Source organism: Scardinius erythrophthalmus (genome assembly GCF_964197995.2).
Source record: "Scardinius erythrophthalmus genome assembly, chromosome: 9".
Lineage (NCBI taxonomy): Eukaryota > Metazoa > Chordata > Actinopteri > Cypriniformes > Leuciscidae > Scardinius > Scardinius erythrophthalmus.
Genome location: NC_138229.1, coordinates 5,612,109 through 5,634,668, shown reverse-complemented (window position 1 = coordinate 5,634,668; position 22,560 = coordinate 5,612,109). Strand labels below are relative to the sequence as shown.

General features: G+C 36.7%; 1 protein-coding gene across 2 annotated transcripts; it reads left to right on the top strand.

Annotated features, from left to right (window-relative positions):
* The first annotated feature begins 465 nt into the window (after positions 1–465).
* Positions 466–22,190, top strand: fyco1b (FYVE and coiled-coil domain autophagy adaptor 1b). 2 transcript variants are annotated; one of them, XM_081374807.1, is made up of 18 exons: positions 466–553; positions 1,025–1,121; positions 2,144–2,250; positions 3,282–3,407; positions 7,129–7,235; positions 8,279–8,422; positions 8,780–8,873; positions 9,867–11,966; positions 12,042–12,134; positions 12,616–12,725; positions 12,839–13,006; positions 13,175–13,318; positions 13,660–13,853; positions 14,995–15,115; positions 15,454–15,555; positions 16,307–16,517; positions 18,423–18,532; positions 20,608–22,190. In XM_081374807.1, exons 2-18 carry the CDS (start codon positions 1,070–1,072, stop codon positions 20,684–20,686), a joined length of 4,062 nt encoding a protein of 1,353 aa, XP_081230933.1. In that variant the 5' UTR covers positions 466–553; positions 1,025–1,069; the 3' UTR covers positions 20,687–22,190. The 2 variants fall into 2 exon arrangements, with proteins under 2 accessions (XP_081230933.1, XP_081230934.1); XM_081374808.1 differs by having other exon boundaries at positions 474–553; positions 15,457–15,555.
* The last annotated feature ends 370 nt before the right edge of the window (positions 22,191–22,560 follow it).

Here is a 22,560-nt window from a genome sequence, read left to right as displayed (position 1 = left end):
GAGATATAAACTCGCAATTATGTGTTATAAAGTCAGAATTGCATGATATAAAGTCAGAATTCTGAGATATAAAGTCAGAATTGCGTGATATAAAGTCGCAATTGCGAGAAAAAAAGTCAGAATTCTGACTTTATAAGACGTAATTGCGACTTTATATAGATCTCGCAATTCTGACTTTATATCTCAGAATTCTGACTTTATTTCACGCAATTCTGACTTTATATCTCGCAATTCTGAGAAATAAAGTAAATGTAAATGTAGATGTAAACTCGCAATTGTGAGATAAAAAGTCGCAATTATCTTTTAAAATGTTTTATTCAGTGGCGGAAACAAGCTTCCATACATTACTGATCATCATATGACTAGGCTACTTGTTTAACTGCGTTCTTTATCGTGCAACCAAACATGGTGTGCGTCACAAATGTGAAACTGCGTTTTTGCCTCTGATTGGATCAGCGTGCTGTCAGTCAATCTAAGGAACCGTCCCCTGTAGTGGCAGCAGGGTTGTATCTACTGTAAACACTCGATGAGGAAGATCATCTTTCTGTATGAAGTATGTCTTTATTTACATCTATTTAGCATTATTTACATCGGTTTATCGTATATACATATATTTATCCTGACGATTAACTGTGCTAGTAGAAAAATGACTTAAACGATAGACGCTGTTCAGAAGTTGTAAAGTTCAGCAGGTGCGTTAGTCTCCTCAGTTTCATATAAAGATTAAAAATAATTTTAGTTTTTTAATCATGGTTATCATAATATATTATCTAAGGGTTTGTGAATTTATGGAAGTTCTCCACGTTTAAAAACAAAAGTAAAACTGTCTAATAAACCTGCATAACTCACGAATAGGCTACATTAATTATTCTATTGCTCTTCTTTTATGTTATGATATAAAGTAAAAGTATCATAATTATTTTTTTTATGACATCGTATACTATCATAAACAGTTTGAGATTTACTGTTTTATTGTTGTCTTTTATTCTTTTAGTACAACCCTGTTTTTTCTTTGGTTGTACAGGCATAATGTTGACTTTATGAACCATCCACACTAATTCAGCCCACCATGAGTACAGTTGGAGAAAACCAGCTGCAGAGAATAATCAGAGATCTGCATGGTAAAATCTATGTCTCTGTCTCTCCCTTACACCCAGTGTGATTTATTGCATGTGCTCTCAGTCATGTGAACTGAGTGTCTTGACATTGATTGGCCAAGAGTTGATAAAGCTTATACACCACATTATTTCCCCACATACTCTGTATTCTCGTAGGTATTCAGCAAGCATGTTATCTGCATGTGCAGTGTTTAGATTATAATCTGTGAAATTTGGTTCATTGGTGTCTATTTATTAATATAATGTTTCTCATTACTGTGAGGTGCAATTAATTGTTCCAGGTCTCACCATAATGGAAAGCCTAAAAATATCAAGAAAATGTAAATAATAACTGGTAACTCATGGAAATCCTAATATGTTACTGAAATTTGGAACTAGTTTTACTTAACTCATGCAGTCTCTTATAAAATGGAGCAACGTATAACAATCAGGGCTTGACATTAACTTTTTTGCTCAACCAGCTACTGTGGCTATTGGTTTTTCAAAGTTATAGCCTCTCAGCATTTTCACTAGCTGCAATTTTGACGTTGATACCATGTGGAAAAACTGCCATTTAAATATTTTTTAATATTATCTCATAATTTGGCAGCAGGTATATTAGGCTACTGTCACTTTAAGACCTGACACACTGATCCATTATACTGTTACACATGCGTTTGATGTGAATGAATACTCACCAAGACCGGCATTTTGACATTATTTTGTAATTTAATATTTTGTAATAATGTCATTTTAGAGATGAAAGAGCAGCCGGTATCGTCTATCTATTCTGCGTAAAATTAGTGTTGGAAGCGTTTCAGATATTTCAGTATCGATATGTATTGAAAAATCTATATTTTTTACAAAAATGTATGTATTTTATAACATTTTCAACCCGCCAAGGTGTCTTGTAGGAGTGACAGCGTTACACGCAACATCTGAAATGCACCCGCATTTGGCGGTGTTAATGTCAAGCCTTGATAACAATATATATAACTCTTTATGTAACTTCATATATTTTAATTTAAATTGCACTACACCTGCAGATGCAGTTTCTGAGTTGAGCAAAGAACATTGTGACACTGGAGAGCCCATCACCGATGACAGTTCCAGTCTTCACAAGTTCTGCTATAAACTGGAGTACCTACTGCAAGTATGGCACAGTTTTTAAAGTTGTTTTACATTTAATGCTTGAGAGATTTCTTTGTTCATCATGAACTCTGTCTTGAAGTTAAAATTAGGGCCGCATGGAATCTGCACGTACAAAATTCAGCAGAAATTTCCACATCAAAATCCACACAAGTTCTACACATCTCTGTCCCATCTATGTTCATTGATTGGATTTAAATATTATCTACAAATAATATTGGAGGACCTTCAGCTCTGTATTTTTATTTTTTTAACCATATTTAAATAAGGGTCTGATAATTTCATCCATACTCCTTTTCTCCCTATTATGAGTCAGAGGACATAATTAAATTAATTGATTGATTGATTAAATTTATAGCATTTTTTTTTAATAATTAGTTAAATTAATACAATTTGAATTAATGTTCTTAATAATTTTCAATTATATACTGTTATAGTATTTAATGTTTTGAATTATTTAATTTTTTATTTTTTTATTTTAGTTAAAGTTTTAGTCATTTTCTGATGCGTTTTTGTCATTTTTATGTTTTTTTTATCCTTTCCCCCCTAGTTTTAGTAATTATAGTTTATTTCAGTTATTTGCCAAAGCAGCATTTCTCATTTTTGTTAATGTTTTTAATGTAATATGTATATTTTATTTCAGCTTTATTTCAATTACCGAAAAAAAAATTGAATTGTTACGTTTTTAGGTTTAGTTAAGAAGAACAAAACTGATTTGACAACTGTAATTTGTAATAATAATAATAATAAAAAAAAAATTCGGCAATAATTTATATCCATTCCACAGATTTTCGCCCACAATCAGTGCAGGAAGTGTGGAACAAGTTTGCAGATTCTGGTGGAACTAGTTATAACTTGAGCAAAAGTGGAATGTCATGTAGAATGTCAGTTGATACACCTAAACGAGATTATTGTAGATCTTAACATGACGTTCTATGGTGACCTGAAAGATCGGTGATCTCCGCATTCATATTCAACCAAAAGTCGCATTTAAAGTGATTGCTTTGAGATTAACCTGTTGACCGTTTTGTCCAGTTTGACCAGAAAGAGAGGACCACATTTCTGGGCAGCAGGAAAGACTACTGGGACTATTTCTGTGACTGCTTGGCCAAGATTAAAGGAGCTAATGACGGCATTCGCTTTGTCAAATCAATCCCCGAGGTAATCCACTGCACGAGCAGGAAAACACATCTCTTCAGCCAGTGCGTGTTTGGCTCCAGCACATCTTCTCATTTCTCTTTCACAGTTTCATGTCACTGTTTTTCTGACATTTTATATACAATTTTTTTTTATATCCACCTCTCTGGAGGGTTTCAAGAAGGAAGCAGTGACACTCGGCCTCAGGTTGGTCATGTGCTCTTAGGTGTTCGACTAGCAGTAGAGGCTCTCGCAAAGATTATTGTTCTGTTCATTGACCAAAGAATTGTACATTATACACATAGGCAGGTGATTTTTAGTGCTGTTTGTTAAGGCATGCATAACTATTTCTATTACTTTGGGTTAGAAAAAAAAAACACTAAGCTTAAGTATTAAACTTTGGCACACAGCTCATCAACTCATACCTTAAATCATGCAGCTTGCTGTGGAGAGGTTAGCTATTACTTTTTAAGGGATCGGATTTAATTTTTGATCAGGACAAAAATTAGGTGGAAAAATCATTGAAGGAGGAACCTGAGCCTTATCTTGGGACCAGAATATTATTACTATTTTGACCAATTTTGGATCTAAGCAGCAATTACCCTGGCTCCAGTATGCAACCACTAGTACACCCTAGAAACCACTTAGCAACATCCTAGCAATCTCCCACAACATACACTGAAACCTTTGCCACTGAAATGCAGGTTTATGTGAGTCTTGAATCCAGAAAAAATCCAGAAATCCAGCATCAGCTGTGGTAGTGTAACGTTTCCATCTGGTGTCCTTATGCTCTTTGGTCACCCACTGTAATCCTCCATCTGTTCTCCTGCCCATACTGTACCAGAGACAGACATTGTTTGTGTTTAGAATGGCATATTATCATACTATTCATACAATAATTTCAGTTTGGAGTGTGTGTACTACACACATTTTCTGTATACATGGAATACCCAGAGGTCCTATTAATACATTTGCCAAATTATGCAGAATACTACCAGAGTACACTGCACGGATAGTGTATCCCACTATGCAGTGCACTCAGCTTGACCTTTCATTTCTAGTGTGCCAGACCAGCAGGAAGCAATATTGAACATGATTTCTTGACTGATTGAACATGATTATTTGACTGCCAAAAGTTTTGTTTTATTTGTTAATGCTAAAAAGGAATAAGAAATGCAAAATAATGAATTTTAATATGTGACCCTGGATCACAAAACCAGTCACAAGTCGCACTGGTATATTTGTGGCAATAGCCAACAGTACATTGTATGGGTCAAAATGATTGATTTTTCTTTTATGCCAAAAATCATTAGGATATTAAGTAAAGATCATGTTCCATGAAGATATTTTGTAAATTTCCTACCATAAATATATAAAACATTTATTTTTGTGAGTGAATGCTGCACAATCGCGAACATAAATGGACAACTTTAAAGGCGATTTTCTCAATGTTTCGTTTTCTGCACCCTCAGATTCCAGATTTTCAAATAGTTGTATCTCGGCCAAATATTGTCCTGTCCTAACAAACCATACATCAATGGAAAGCAGTTATTCAGTTGATTGATGTTATTCAGTTGATCTTTTCCAAAAAGTGACCCATGAAACTGGTTTTGTGGTTCAGGGTCACATATTATGCATTTTAAAGTGCCCCTATTATGCCATTTTAAAGGTTCCTAATTTTTTTTTGGAGATCACCTACAACTGGGGTACATGCATCAAATGTCAAAAAACACTCATAATTTTCTCATAATATACAGTGCACATCACAACATTTTTCAATGATTCTCAAACGACTCGTTGGATGAATCAGTCTCTCTAAATCCCTCCTTTCCGTGAGCCTACTCTGCTCTGATTGGCCAGGTGGCCCAGTCTGTTGTGTGTTCTTTGTGACATGCAAGATTTATTGTATTAAAATTTAAATGCAAAAGAAAAGGCATTAGAGTCAATTTTAAGTTTTAATTTAAAATGTTTGCGATTTTAATATAAGTACATGGTTAAATATTTTACCACTTATTTGAGCAAATTAATATATAAATCTATATAGAAGTAGCCTAATGCATTGAATAATACGTTGTTTAAATTGTTTAAAAGTGAATACGTCTATTAAAGAGTATATATATGTACAAAGAGAATCGCAATGATGACAACATAAAAGTAGTTGATAACTTCTGGATTTGAAATTAAAATAGTGATGTTTGTGGTACAGCCGTGGATCAGTTATGCACTGCAAATGCAGCATGTGAATGCACTATAGCGCGTGCTACTCCACACGGAGTATGTGTGAAACGGCGTTAACCTCTGCTTTCTCATCTTACACATCACACACCACTGTTATGGTGGCCATTTCAGTAGATTTACTCTCTAACATTGTTGTGGAAACACAATAAGCATGGAAACTAAAATATGGTATTATGGCATTATGCAAATGTCTTATCTAGTGACGTGTAACCTCTATGCTGTGGGATTCGAATTCCTGACGACTCGTTTAGGCGGTTCATAGTTGATTCTTTCCTTTGGGAGACAATATATTTGCAGAACTTTTACATTCACAAACAGCCATATTACACACTGCATGAAAGGGAATGTTCAAAAAACATAATTGGAGCACTTTAAAGTGACCCTATTATGCTATTTTAAAGGTTCTTAATTTTTCTTTGGAGGTCTTGTACTGCAGGTTTACATGCATCCAAGGTCAAAAAAAGTATTTATTGTTATATTTTTATTTTATTTCATTTTCTCATAACATACATTGCACATCACCTCATTTCTCAGACAGTCTGAAATCTTCGTTTGAAGACTCTAAACTCTAAACCCCTCCTTTCCGCAAGCCTATTCTGGTCTGATTGGACAGATGGCCCAGTCTGTTGTGATTGGTCTACCACTTACAGCGGGTGTCGGAAAAGGAATGCCTATTACCATATTTAAATTTCAACTCTGGATCATCCTTAGCACTTGTATACACAGTGAAACGAACAGTAACGATGGCGTTTTTTTTCGTATCCTCAGCCTTTAGAAGTACATGCAAAGTGGATTTGCAGCGCTGAAAACAGCATCTTCTCGACATGTAGACAACACACACCAAACACTACAGTGTTTGAGGGCGGATCAAAGTAGACTTTGGCAGCAGGCAATGAAGACCTGTGTTGGGGGTAATGCATTACAAGTAACACGAGTTACATAATCATTACTTTTTTCAAGTAACTAGTAAAGTAATACATTACTAATAAATTTACAGCAGAATATCAGTTACTTTTTCAAATACGTAATGCAAGTTAGTTACTTTGTTTTCCCAATTATTGACTGACACCTCTTCTGTCCCCATGTTGAGAGAAATTGAGAGCAAGTGCAGATGCGTTGTGTGTGCTGTGTAAACATGATGGATATTGTAGTTGTCTCCAACCCTGCTCATTGAGGGCTATCATTTCGTTTTTTAAGCAGACCTTTGAACTAATATTGTTTCTTTTCAAAACTCAAATGTTTGTCAGGTGATTGTTACACTGTAAAAAATATTTTTCTAAGTTAAGAAAATATAATTTCAGTCTTTTTATTTAAAAGTTTCACATTTACTGCAATGTAATCTTTGTAATTATTTATTATATTTCTGAGTGAAAATTGTTTCTACACCACATTTATTTTCGGCGTAACTCTTGTCTTTAGTGATGTTCATGTGTCTTTTTATTGTTTAAAACATGTATATCTTTTTTATTAAATGCAATGTCTATGTGTTTATTTTGTGTGAATTTAGCTGAAGACGTCGTTGGGGAAAGGACGGGCTTTCATCCGCTACTGTCTGGTGCACCAAAGGCTGGCAGACACTCTTCAGCAATGTCTTATGAACTACAAAATCACATGGTAATGTGTTCACCAATAATTTCACCATCTTAATGGGAACTTCTCTTAATACATGTACAGGAAGATTATGAATCATAACTCAAAATCCATAGTTTTGAATTCTCATGTACAAAGTATCATTTGGATTTCCACTAGACATCCACTAAAATGTTTATGAAATGGCATTAACTAAAATTTAGTTAATATGTTTCTAGTTTGTTTAGTTTATTGTCAATTCTACTATATGTACAGGACATACAGAGGATTGACCCATGGTGTAAAACCCCAACATAACACAGACAAGTATTAAAAATATATATAAATCACAATACAAACATTTTAAAAAACATCAGGCACATGACAATTTAAATATGTTGACATTATAAAGTGCAGACAGAATGCAAAAAATTCTATTAATATATATATAATTCTATTAATAATTCTTGATAATATCAGTATTATACCTGAGACTTGTTTTTGAAATATTATGAAATCAAACTTGTAAACAACACTTTGTGTGCATAGGGTAACCACACTTGACACTCTAAAGTGTGGTGGAGAATTCACACGAACATAACGTGTATGCATGAAACTAGCTCTACTAACCAACTTTAAAAGGTTTAGGCTTCAGCAAATTAGTCTACAATAAATTACATGTAATATTTATTTTGCGTATAGCATAACATGGTCATGTGAATAAAGAATGTTGATGCATTAGTGCATATATTAATGCATTGATTAAAAAATCATAGTCATCACCATTTTCACAGTTTTTGCAAAGCTGTTTTTTGCAAAACAGTTGACGCTTCCACACATTAATTTCTCTTCCTCCACTCGCTTTCACTTCTCTTTTAAAACTTCTTGTCTCAAAGTAGCAGACTTGCATGTAATGTCAGCGATTTTTATTGCAATACTGAACACAGGATATGATGCACAAAGGCCTGTGTTTGTGTTAAAAGCAAAATTAAATTCACTGAAATGCAGTGTATAACATCTCTTTGAAACAAACATTCTGAAAACTTCAGTTTTGTTTATGATAGGTCACTGATTTTTGTTTATCACAGCGAGTGGTATTATGAACGCAGTCCCTTCCTGAAGTCCCATCTGAACATCGATATCATCAACCACCTGTATGAACTCAATGAAGTCCAGTTTGATGTAGCATCCCGAGGTCATGATCTCGACTCTGACTGGCCTACCTTTGCTAGGTAATTCATAAAGTTTCAATCTATGTATGTCACAATAGTAATGCACAAGTATTGACTTTAACACATTTTAACCAGCTGTATTTTTAGATGTTTCTATTAATTGAACAATCTGTTTTTAATAGCATCATTACAGTATATGTAAACATTTTATTAAAGAAAATTCGCTTTCACATAAAAAACAACAACAACATATAATTAGGGATCAGGAAAGTAGTACACAAAAGGGCATTGCCTACAATGACTTTGTAACTTTATCTAAGCTCTACATAAATGTGTACTTTTTTAACCTATGTAATTCAAATGAGAAATACAAATTTCATGCTTATTATGGGTTTTTTTATTTTTTTTCACATACAGAAAGACTTTGGGATCAGCTCTCTCATCTGGCCATGTGTGGAAACCACCCAGTCGCTGCTCTAGTGTTAACAGTCTGGTCAGCAATTTCTCACAGGTTTGATAACACATTAGAAACAGCATAAAAATGATCAGTTCTGTTCATATCCTCACAATCTTTGGATACATGTTGTCAGATGAATTAATTAATTTATTCATTTCATGTTGGGGAGATGTTCTTTTAAAATATGTAATATTGAGTCCCCCCCCCCACACCAAAAACCCCAAACAAACTCAAAACAAACAAATGAAAAAAAAAAAACTTTTATTTTTATATTTTCAATATATTTATTGGTAACTATTAGTTAATGAGCAAAACATTTGTTACAGCTGTTCATTGTTAGTTCATGCTGGCTCAGGTCTGTTAAAATAATATTTACGGATATGACTTTTGATTTTATTAATGTAATAGTAAATTTTGAAATTAACATCAACTAAGATTAGCCTACTAAATGCTTTAAATGTATTTTTAATTGATGTTATGTTAACTGATGTTGGTAACTATTTTTTACAAATGGAACTTTATTGTACATTTTTACCATTTTTATATTTCAGTTTTGTAATTTTTAAAGTTTAATTTTTTCTACTAATATTTATATTTTATCTTATTTTAGCTTTATTTTAATTTTTTTTACAATTTGTAAGTTTTAGTTAACAATAATAACATTGCATATGTAGTCACATCATAGGTATACATGACTACAATATGGAAAAGGGAGAGGTTTTCAAGTGTGTCTCTCAGTAATTCAATTAAAAAATTGAAAAGAGAGCTGGTACTTACTCTAAAATTACTTTGCTGTAATGCAATCAGCACTCAGTTCTTCGAGAACGTAATCTTTTTATGTAAAACACATTACATGAATCATGCCATGATGAATGCTGTTCATTTTAAATTTGATGTGTCTATTTTTAATTTTGGATTCAATACCACAATACCAGTAATTTAGTGTATTTCATTATCAACAATGGACTAGTTTGAGTGGTTGCACTTTATTTTTCACTGTTGTCGTTAGTCACTGTTGATTTAATTCAAATTTTTCCCTTCATGCAGCAAGCTCAGGAGTTTCTTCCAGGCCAAGAATTTAGCTCCAATCTGCTAGGTGATCTGGGTGAGTTGGGCGAGCTGTCTTGTAGCCCTTCTGAGGACCTGCGCATTGAGCTTGACCAATCAGAGTTGAAACAACGAGACCTCCAGGAGAAGGTCCATCAGCTCACCAGTGAGGCAGCTGATCTGAAAGCCGTGCTCAGTGACCTACAGGAACAACTCTTGGCTAAAGGACCTAATCAAGAGAAAGAAGGAGAACAGTCCTCAGGGGAGGCTCTCCACACCACCACACAGGAGCTGGAGTCTCTACAGACATCAGAACGCAAGCTAGAAGCTAAGCTGAGCATTGCGGAGAACAGGAACATGGAGTTGCTGTCAAAGCTTGACGGAGCTCTGAGCGAAAAAGGACAGCAGGCCGCCAACTACTGCGACTCAGCCTGGAAGATCCAAGAGCTCCTGACCAAGCTAAAGGAGGCTGAAGAAGAGAGGATTGAGTCTAAACGAGAGAGCGAAGACCGGGCTAGACTAGCTGAGCGACTTGCCCAGGATCTGACGCTTCAGAAAGAGAAGGTAAAGGAGATGGAAGGCAAACTGGACACATGTAGAGTCTCCGCCGACAAAGAACGAACAACTGCAAAGCAACAAGCTGATGAGCTGCAGGTGACCATTAATCGCCTTCAGGGAGCTCTATCTCTGAAGGAACGGGAAACTGGGAACCTCCAGACACAGCTTCAGGACGTGCAAAGGGCATTGGAGGCCCAGGAGAGTCAACTGGAGGAGCACAAGAAAAGGATGCAAGATGAGTTGCAACATAAAAGTGTGCTTGAAGACAAACTAAATACAAAGATGAATGAGTTATCCACCAGTACCCAGAAGATTCGGCAACTGGAGAATCACAACCAGCGGTTGACTGCAGAGAGTCAGAGCTTTCAAGGGCAAGCCAAGAAACTGGAAGAGTACAAGACCCAGTGCACAAGTTTAATGGAGATCAACTCCAAGCTGATCCAGACTGTGAAAAGAAACGAGGACAGCAGCAAAGAGCTGGCACAAACCAAGACCGCTCTAGAGAGAGAACTGATCACTGCACAGGCCTTCGAGAGGCAACTGATAAGCAGACTGGAGTCAGCTGGACTGACTGTAGAGAACCAAAATCTGGAGAAGTGCATACTGAACGGCCAGACGAACAATGAGGAAACCGAAATTGAACAACTTGGGGAGAAGAGTATATCAAGGCTGGAAAGATTAGATGACAGTGCTGCAGTCCCACAGGAAAACAAGAGAACATCTTCTAGACAACTACTGGAGGCCATTGAATCCTCAAGAACTGAAAATGGAGAATCCACTTCCAGGTTGGCTCTGGCTGAGGCCCAACTTGAACTCAACATGAAGGAGGTTTCCAGACTTCAGGAGGAGGTCATGGAGCTCCGGGCACAGCTATTGGTAAGCTCAGAGGAGAGGATGAAGATCCAGGCTCTGCAGGAAGTGACAGAAGCCTCCAGAGAAGACCTCCGTGCTCAGACGGAGCAACTTAAGTCCCAGGTGGAAGAGCTAAACCGTAGGCATGTGGATGAACTGCTACGCTGCCATGAAAGAGAGGACTCTTTGGTAAAAGAGAGGGATTTGGAGGCCAAGGCACGGTCAGAAATCCAAACGAACATTACTGCCATGAGGGAAGAGCTTCACTTGTTGAAAAAGCAGAACAGCACTCTTGTACTTGAGAACGAAGAGGCTCGTGAGGCCTTACATAGGGCCAACACTGAGACAGCAGAGCTTGGGGTTCACGTTTGCATGCTGAAGGGCCAGAATGAGGAGGCCCAGTTGCGATGGGAAGAATTTTCTACCAAACTGCAGGAGGTACAGATGGAGGCACAAGAGGAGGTGGAAACTCTAAGTGATTCGATGGAGGCCATGAGTAACGATAACGCAAGACTCCAAGAGCAGCTAAAGCAGACAGAGGGACTCCCAGAAGCCATGCAGAAGTTGCAGCAGAGACTTGAACAGGTGGAGGAAGAAGCCAAAAGCCTCCAAGAGATCCGGCAGAGGGAAGTGGACACACTGAGGTCTCAGTTGAGCGATGAGGCTGCGGACCATCAAAGTCAAATACAGGTAACTGAAGTTAACAATGCTTATGGGTTTTGGATTTGTCATATTGAACAACTGTTTATAAATGTCTTTCTGAAGGGTCTGAACGAGGAACTGGATGCACTAAGGAAGAGGTTGGAAAACGAAGTTGAGAAAGTCTCAAGTCTTGAGTCCAAAGTGTTGGAGCTTGAGGTATTATGATCTCATTAGATGGCCATTTCCCATTACTTGGCATTTCACTACATAGAGTAATTGACAAACCTGTGAATGAATCAAGTGAATCCTATATTAATGCACTGGATAGTTTGCTGTAGTCTTGGCTGTCCACACAGAACATACTTTTGCTTTCCACTACGCTGAATTGAGCAAAGGCTTGAGCATTTAAAGCTGCAGATGACATAACTTCAGTGTGTGCTTATAATAAACAAAACATTATTATGCTTTGAAGTGGATGCTAATATAATTATAACTTTAGTTATCTTTATAGTTATCATTCTTGGTGTGAATGGGCCTTTAGGCTATCATAATGCTATTGAAATAATTTCATATAAAGTATTTAGCATGTGACTCTGAATTATTATTATGAATTATTACTCTGAATTATTTTGATCAGAAGACTTATATTTTGGAAAATAAACAGGTTTTTGCTTCCATGTGTGTTTTTGTTTGAAAGTCCATCAACAATCAGATGATCGAAACGAAAAATGCCCTCGTTGATGATTCTGAAACAAAAATTCATCAGAAAGAGGAACAGATAAAAAACCTCAGACTGGACTTATCAAGGTAAGAGATTTCTGTACTGCTTTTCAGGTAGACCATACATTAAAAATGTAAGCACATAACACATGAAAACAAAAAACAAGAGTTGATAATGGCCTGATCCTTGTTTTTGTCAGAGCTGAGAAGGAACTGGCACTTGCTCAGCAGTCCTGTCATGAACTGGGTGTGAACTTAAGCAGAAGTGCAATGGAGAAGCAGGACATTGAACTGAAGATGTCGGCTGAGATAGATGACCTTTATCGTACCAAAAAGAACCTGGAAGAGAGACTTATTGAGCTCATAAGGTGACTTAGACAGTTAGCCTACCTACTAATGTTTTTTCTGCTCACCTTCATCTAACCCATCAGGAGATATGTTACCTACAACCCCAAAACTGCACTTAAAAATCCCTTTATTGTATCTGCTAAAATTGTTGCAAGCTGTTCTTCATAGAACTTTGGCACCCCCTGTAGGGAGAAAGATGCTTTATGGCAGAAGTCAGATGCACTGGAGTTTGAACAGAAACTGAGAGCTGAGGAACTGACAGACAGAGACGTCACATACTGCCTGAGCTGCCGCAATAACTTCGGCTGGATGCTGCACAGACACAACTGCAGGTCAGGGGTGAAACTTTTAGGGGAAACAAGCATTTTGTTATCTGTTATAAATGTCATGTCCTTGCATTCAAATCAGCTAGATGCAAAAGAATAAAGATGCAATGGAGTGTCTGCATTTTAAGTCATGACATAATGAATAGAAACTTCAAAATAACAGCATTTATTTGAAATATAATCTTTTTTAACATTATAAATATCTTCACTTTTGTCAATTTCAAGAAATTTAATGCATCCTTGATTCCTTGCTAATAAAAGTATTATTTTCTTTAAAAAAAAAAATCGTTCTGACCTCAAACTTTTGAAAGGTTGTGTATGTTTGAGTTTTCTATATTTTTTGGCAGGCTATGTGGGCGCCCATTCTGTTACTACTGCTGCAATTATGCTGTGAGTGTCCAAGGTGGTGGTAAGGAGCGCTGTTGTAAGGACTGCTTCACTCAACATAGTGCTGGACAAGAACGCCAACCAAAGGAGAATTTGGGTGGTCTTTTTCGCTCAATGTCTAGCCCAACCCGAACCAGCACACCTAGAGTCCCTGGTGAGATGTTATAGAGCTCAAAACTGACATTCTGATGTGATGTCATATATTCCAAGTGTTCTGGGGGTATACAATCCAATCCAATCCACTTTATTTCTATAGCACATTTTACAAACACAAAGTTTCCAAAGTGCTGCACAGAAGACTCAGAACATACAAAACAATTAATATAAAATTATTAAAACAAAATAAGAACATCAGGTTTAAAAAAATATATAAAATATAAAAGATAAAAAGAATAAACACCACAGAGGACCACACAACTCATGCGGAATTAAAAGCCAAAGAATAAAAATTAGTCTTTAGACGAGCCTTAAAACATTCAACTGTAGGGGCAGTTCGGACATGGAGGGGCAGAGTGTTCCAGAGTTTAGGTCCAACCACAGAAAAGGCCCTGTCTCCCCCTGAGTTTTAAGTCTTGACTTGGGGACTGCAAGCTGGAGCTGGCCCTCTGACCACAGTGTCCGCGCTGGCGTATAAATTTGGATGAGGTCCGAGATATGTGTTGGGGCCAGTAGGGTTTGGTAAAAAAAATCTGTGTAAAAAAATAAAATAGGGTTTGGTAAAAAAAATCTGTGTAAAAAAATAAAATAGGGTTTGGTAAAAAAAAAAAAAAAAATCCTGACCTTGGCCGTTGTTCTTCTGTGCACTGCTATGGTACGTGCGTGTTTGTAAGAGTCTATTTCGTGCCGCAGTTCACTCCGACTCTAGAAAAAGCACACTAGTTCTAGAAATCAAGATAGTTAGGGTGAACTATCCCTTTAAAGCAGGGTTTCTCAAACTCGGTCCTGGAGGGCCACTTTCCTGCACAGTTTAGCTCCAACCCTAATCAAACACATCTAGCTGTGAGTTTCTAGTAATCCTGAAGACATTGATTAGCTTGCTCAGGTGTGTTTGATTAGGGTTGGAGCTAAACTGTGCAGGACAGTGACCCTCCAGGACTGAGTTTGAGAAACCCTGCTTTAAAGGGATAGTTCACCCTAACTATCTTGATTTCTAGAACTAGTGTGCTTTTTCTAGGTGAGTCGGAGTGAACTGCGGCTACTATTCTAGTAGACCCCAAAAACAAAATCAAGACTTTATAAAAGGGCATAATGGGTCCCCTTTAATTCTGCGTGTAATGGGACTGTTGTCCTCACAGGAGCACTGAAGTCCCCTCGGCCAGATGACGCAGCGTATGACATCATCACAGAAGAGGAGGTGGACTGTATCCATGACAGCGACTCATACTACACTGCACTGTCACCAGAGACACAACAGCTGTGAGTCACACACACACACCTGTCTTGTTAGCACAGATGCTCTGCACTAAACACAACACTCTGAATTTGTGCTGAAGTAACAAACAAAATTAAATTTGCTCCTGCTGAGCTGAACTCAGTTTCATTATTGGACTTATTTATCAGAGCAAATTTGACATGAACACATGGCGCCTGCCAGTGTATCTTAATGTACTGCTAAGTAAACTACATGATATTGAAACTTTCTGGCTTTGTTTTAATTTCATTTGTATCACTTGGTATGATATGTGCACTTTTTTATTCTGTGATTAAATAAGTGTATGACAGGAAATGAAATGTAAGTTCATATATGTTTTCAGAAGCAGAAGCAGCAGTGACATCGCCAGCACAGAAGATTCAGACGAGCTGATTGGCTCTGTTCAGGATGCTGAGATCTGCCTGCTGAAATCTGGAGAGATGACGTGAGTGAGACACACAATGCTTATGATGGATCCTGATTTTTGCAAAATTATTGTTATTATTATCATTGTTATTAATATTATTACACTTACAAAAAATAAATCTAGTATTGCAATGTTTATTTATTCCCATGACCAGCGATGTTGATCACATTTTTTTCCCTTTAAATTCTTGACCTATTACTTTAATGGAAAAAGTAATTACTTCTTATGTATAGTTAGTAAAGTTTAGGTATTAGGTTGGGTTAAGGGATGTAGAATATGGTCATGCAGAATAAGGCATTAATATGTGCTAATAAACACATATGCTACTAATATTTGCTTTATAAAATAAAGTACTAATAAACTGCCAATATCCTACTTATATGCTTGCTAATAAGCAACTAGTTAATAGTGAGAATTGGACCCTAAACTGAAGTGTTACCCACATTTGTTTACTGAAATGTGGAAAAAAATTATATACTGTATTATTTACAGTAAGTTGTAAAGTATTTATTGAACTGCCTTTAATTTACGCTGATTTTAAATATATAAAAAATATATTTTTCATTTATGTATAAGCATTATGCATTCTTTATTACAGTAATAAGAATCTGATAAAAAAAATTCAAAAGGAAAACTTTCAGATGCATTACGTTAATGAGAATTGTGCATATTTGTCATGAAAATAAATTGTCAAATTGAATCTAGTATTGCAATATTCATTAATTTCCATGACCAGCAACGGTGACATCAGTGATGTTGTGTTTCACAGGCTGTCTGTGCCGTTCAGTGTAAAGGACGTGAATCAGTTTGGCGATATGTCCAGAGAACTCTTCATCAAGTCCAGCTGTTACAGTGTCATTCTCATAACCGCTGCATATCCGGGTGCTACGATCAGCTGGGTCTTCTCCTCTGAACCCAAGAGCATCGCCTTCAGCGTGGTGTACAGAGAGAACACAGATACGCCTCTAGAAGAGGCCAAGGTAATGTACTGATTAGAAATGTAGCTGGTTGATGTTTTAAAGGGGTGGTTGATTATGATTTCACTTTTTTAACTTTAGTTAGTGTGTAATGTTGCTGTTTGAGCATAAACAACATCTGCAAACTTACGAAGCTCAAAGTTCAAAGCAAAGGGAGATATTTGCTTTTAAAGAAATCGTTTTTTAAGGACTACAACAAACGGCTGGTAGAGACTACATGACATTCCTCCCGGGTTAGTGACATCACTTACCCTAAAATTTACATAAAGCCCAGGAACGTGATTTATAGATTATCATGACAGAATATGCTAATCAATGACTAGAAAATAACTACACATAAGCATAAATTCATTAACTAACCATTCAGAAATGTCCTGTTGCTTTCTACATGTTGTCACTTCTTCTTGAGTCTCTCTATCTTTGTCTGACTCCGGTTTGAACATAAACATTGACATTTTCAGTGCATATCTGTGTGAGGTAAAAGGACACAAGCTTTTGTTGCTCCGCCCCCTGTGCTGAGAGCAGCAGCTCGTTTGCATTTAAAGGGACAGACACAAAAACGGTGCGTTTTTGCTCACCCTCAAAAAGTGACAACTTTAACATGCTATATAAAAATATCTGTGGGGTATTTTGAGCTAAAACTTCACATACACACTCTGGGGACATCAGAGACTTATTTTACATCTTGTGAAAAGGGGATTATACCACCCCTTTAACTATGTATATTTATACCAATTAATGTATTTTATAATATATATATATACCACATCACATGTCTTTTTGTTTTTTAATTTCAGTTAGATTACAGTTAGCATTCTACTTTGTTTACTGCACATAATCATATCAAACCTTGCTAGAATTGAGTGATTTTTAGAGTTAAATATGGTGACACCATACTTTATATTTTTCCATGTTTTTTATATGCATTTGTCATAAGGTATGCGTTTATTATTATTATTATTTTACTACAGCTTGATGTACTCAATGTAATATCCAAAAACACTACAAAAATAAGAAGCAGCACAACTGTTTTCAACATTGATGATTATAAGAAATGTTTCTTGAGCAGCAAATCAGTATATTAGAATGATTGCTGAAGGATCATGTGACACTGAAGACTGGTGCTGAAAATTCAGTTTTGTGTCACTGGAATAAATTGCATTTTAAAATATATTAAAATAGAAAACTGTTATTTTAAATTGCAATAATATTTCACATTATTTACTGTAGTTTTGATCAATGAAAATGCAGCCTTGGTGAGCACAAGGACCTTCTTTCAAACTGTTTTGAACAGTATTTATATTATTGTATAGTATACTCTACTACTATATTAGATGTAAGAGATATTTTTGATTACAGACAGATACCTTGAGGTCCAAAGGGGATTTGGATTCAGCAGAAAAGTGAAAGTCCCATGATAATGCTATGTGTGAACAAAGCTGTAACTTTTAACAGTTCCACTGCTCTAATAAAAGATGTTGTCATGGAGTTTGAGCTAGACAAGTTCTGTAGGAGCTGATGCAATTACTCTACATCATTTACCATTTTAACAAACTGTGTTATATACACGTTTTCCAGCAGAACACATTAACAATAATCTCTGGACAGTAACAGCAGACTTTAACAGTATTTTCCCAGTGGTGTGTGAAGCAGTTGCAATAAATATATACGATGTTGAAAGCCATTGCTTGCGTGAATAACAGATGTGGTACCTTAACTGGACAAGTTAATTCAGCAATTTTACAGCAAATTAAAATGAACATGGCTATATCTGTCAAACACACATTGCACTGAGTGTTGACAAAAAGAGACCACAGCACTTCTCTCCTGTGGCGATGACATCTGGACAGCTTTAGAAATCTTAGTGTAATAATGAATGAATCCTAAAACCTGGTTCTTCCTTTTCAGGTGCTGATCCCTCTGACGAGGTGTAACTCTCATAAGGAAACAATTCAGGGTCAGTTGAAGGTCAGGAACACTGGAGAATACACCCTTATCTTCGACAACTCCTTCTCCAGGTTCGTTCTGAGATCAGTTGATTTCTCTTCTGTCGTTCTCTCTTAGTGCGTTTTCACATCTGGCTCGTTTCGGAACCTGGTGCGTTTTCTCTCTTAGTTCGGTTTGTTTAGGCATACAGGGCAATCACGATTGGATCATTTATACCTGAATCGCTCTGAAATTGGCTGAACGAGGTGGTCTCGGCCTGGTTAAAAATGAAGTCTGGACCAACAAACCATGCGGTATCATAATTCATAACGGGAAATGTGTTATATCAAAAGCAGCAGTGTCTGACTCTGAGTGAACATATTAGTTATCGCAGTTGAACACCAAAGAGTTAGCCTGGATGCCAGCCGAGCCACAACATTTGAGGTCGGGAAGTTCGGTCTGGACTTGAACCGTTGTGGAGCAACTATGCTCGAACCAGAGCTGTTCGGACCAATCAATTTGTCAGGGCGGGCTTTATACGATGATGGACAGATGATCAACAGTAACGTTATCATCCACGTCACCAAAGACCTCTTGAGTTGAATTCGTTGAAGATGACCGCCGCTGGAGAATTGAGATGTGTAGATTCCGCCATCGCGTCTGTTATTGAAGATATCGACAGCGCATTAATTTTAAAAGAGGAACAGATGACCGCAATCAAGGCATTTGTCGATCGGAAAGATGAATGAAGAACATACGTCACTTACTCCGTTGCTCTGATTGGTTGTACTGTAGGTCTATCCAATTGAGTGCAGAGGCATTTTCTTTCCTGGTTCGGTTGAAGCACGTTCCATAATCACAGCCCAATGGAGCAGTATCAGACTCACATTCTGACTAGAATCTGAGTATGACGACATCAGGCTACCAAAGAGTGTCTCTTCATCATAAAATGTTGTGTAATTGCTCTTCTCCATGCATTGCAAGAATGCTGTCCTGACGAATCCTTGATTCCCGCTCTAACTGCATTATAATTTATAAACTGATATAAATACGTATATATACAAGAGTTGGACAATGAAAATGAAACACTGGCCAATATAGTGTTGGAGGTTTCATGCTTTTATATGCATGGCCTGGTGGCCAATCTTCACTGATTTTACATTCCATCAGTAAGAGCCGAGTGTGACGGTTGAATTTGCAGAGGATTAGCACAGCTATACATAAAATATGCAATCCACACAACAAAATGGGATACATATCAGAGCTCAAAAGAGGACAAAATGTTGGTGCGCTTCTCGCTACAGGAAGTCTTTTTGGTGTATTGAGAGCCACGGTATCCAGGTTAATGTTGCCATACCACCACAACAGGAAGCTGTCTGAAAGGGATGTTCAGGTGCTAACCTGTATTGTATCCGAAAAACCCCCAGAAACCACAGCTGCAGCCTCACTGCAGAATAAAATGCGCACATCGACTCTCCTGTTTCCACCTGAAATGTTCATCAGGAGCACCACAGAGTCAATATTCATGGTCGGGCTGCTATAGCTTGATGGACACGTCACTGCCAAGAACTACCAAACCATTCTGGAGGACCATGTGCACCTAATGGTTCAAGCATTGTAATCTGAAGAGGGCGCCGTGTATCAGTGTGATAATGCACCAATACACACAGCAAGACTTGAAAGAATGGATTGATGAGCATGAAAGTGCAGTTAAACATCTCTCATGGCCTGCACAGTCACCAGATCTAAAATGTTTTGAACCACTGTGGGGTATTTTGGTAGTCTGGCTATCACCTGACCAAGCTCAATCTTCTAAGATTGAACATTAGCCTGGGGAGTCTGCTCTGTATTTTCTACTGCACAAGAGGCGTGATCAACGGGCATAGTTCAAATGACTCTGTACGCAATTGGATAGTCCTTCAACCAGTCCCATTTTAAGGGATGACGCAGAGGAAAGTAAACGGGTGAATGCTGACCAATAAGAGGACAGTTTTACTCACATGTGACTTGCATAAACACATTTTGGTACACTTCGAAATGTTGCCTTGTGAAAGCGAACCAAACCAAGAAAAAAATGCAATATTGTAACAAATTAAGCCCCTGTTTCAGAACAAAGCAAACTATCTACAAGTCTGACTACATGTTTTGTTGTTCTTCCTGTTTGCAGGTTCGTCTCAAAGAAGGTCCTGTACAAACTGAGTATAGAGAAGCCAGAGGAAGCCAATGGAAGTGATTGTTCTTCATAAGAGAACAAATCACGCACACTATTCCGTCTGTGCCAGGTCAAGGGACTGCTTGTCGAGGATTATGTCTATTCATCAAGCCAAACATGGTGCATGATGCTGCTTTCACAATCACATGAAGGAAATACGAAAATAGACTTCACAAGGAAATGAAGCACATATAAGGATTTTATTTATCATTTTTCCCCCTTAATTTCTTGTCCTATTAATAATGGAAAAATCTATTTTCTAAAAATCTAATTCAAAAACCACATTCCTCTTATGAATGCTTTTAACATACTTTTGGCTAACTCTAATAGCCAGAATGGCACAATATCTATGACATAGTTATCAATAAATTTAAAGGGAATGGATGAAAAAAAAAAAAAATATATCTGAAATGCAGTGAAATATAGAGAGCTGTGTGGTCAGTAGTAAAATAGATGAAGGTTGAAGGATAGGAGGTTATGCACTACAGAAGAGCTTTATTATTGTTTAGTAATTAAATTAGTGAATGTAGATATGCTGAAAATGCTTATACGACATCAGGTTTCTCACATACGCCTGTCTTGTTTCTTTAACATTCTGTGTTAACTCTTTACAATAAGTTTTCATTTATTAACAATAATTAAATGCATTAATTGAAAATGAACTAACAGTGATTTTTACAGCATTATTACCCTTTGTTAATGTCAGTTAATAAAAATGTTAATGTTCATTTTAGGTTGCAGTGCATTAACGAATGCTAAAAACTTTTGATTTTAAAAATGTATTTGTAAATGTTTAGATTAACATTAACTAAGAATAATAAATGCTGTAGAAGTACTGTTCACTGATAGTTCATGTTAACTAATGTAGTTAACTAATGTTAACCACTGAATCCTTATTGTAAAGTTTTACCCATTCTTTTATACCATCTGTCTAATATCAATATAAGTCTAACACAGACGGTAAATATGGAGAAATTTGTGTCTATAGATTGGAAACTAATATATTTTCTGGTGAGATTAGTATATCTCACATTCTGGGCATCATGGGCTTTTTTTAAAGCTTTATAAGTCAACTAAGACTTCTATGCAGACATCAAATCTGTATTCTGAAAGGACGCGTACACTGTAATAAGAGGCAACTCCAGTTCCTGGCAGTCTTGTTTATTATCAACCAAAAAAATGCATTTTCATTCAGCTGACGCCAGGCAAAAATGTATAAGCAATAACTCAGTGACTGTTTTTTTTATTTTATTTGCATAAATAAGATTTTTTGGCAGCCACACAGTGCAATAACTCAAGATGATGAATATTGTAAATGGCACTTTTTGTGATATCTAAATTTTAATAAGAAGCATTGATACTTTAATAAAAAGCATCAACACTGTTGCACTTTCTGAATGTGTTTTAGAGACTGATGACGGTGCTTGATCAGAGGACTGTAAGCATATCAGAGTGACTGGCAGTCATTTTTTTACTGTAAAGAGCTGTGATATAACAGTAGTGAAATGGAGCTTTTGAATTAAAACTACCTGATGGCATGACTCTCCTTTTTTTAACCCCCCCCCCCCCTACCCCCAACTTTATATCTACAGGTATAAATGTTTTTTCCCCCTCAGGCCCACAATTGATATCTAATTGTTTAAATTGAGTTTGCGATATTTAAGACATGTCAATTTCCTTAGAAATTACTATTGAAGTTTGTTTCTATGGAAACTTGTTTCCGCCATGGAATAAAACAATTTAAAAGATAATTGCAAGTTTTTTTCTCACAGTTGCGAGTTTACATCTCGCAAGTCGTACTTTTTTCCCTCATAATTGCATGATAAAAACTCGCAATTGTGAGAAATAGACTTGCAATTCTGACTTTTTTTTCTTAGTTTATCTCACAATTTTGACTTTATAACTCGA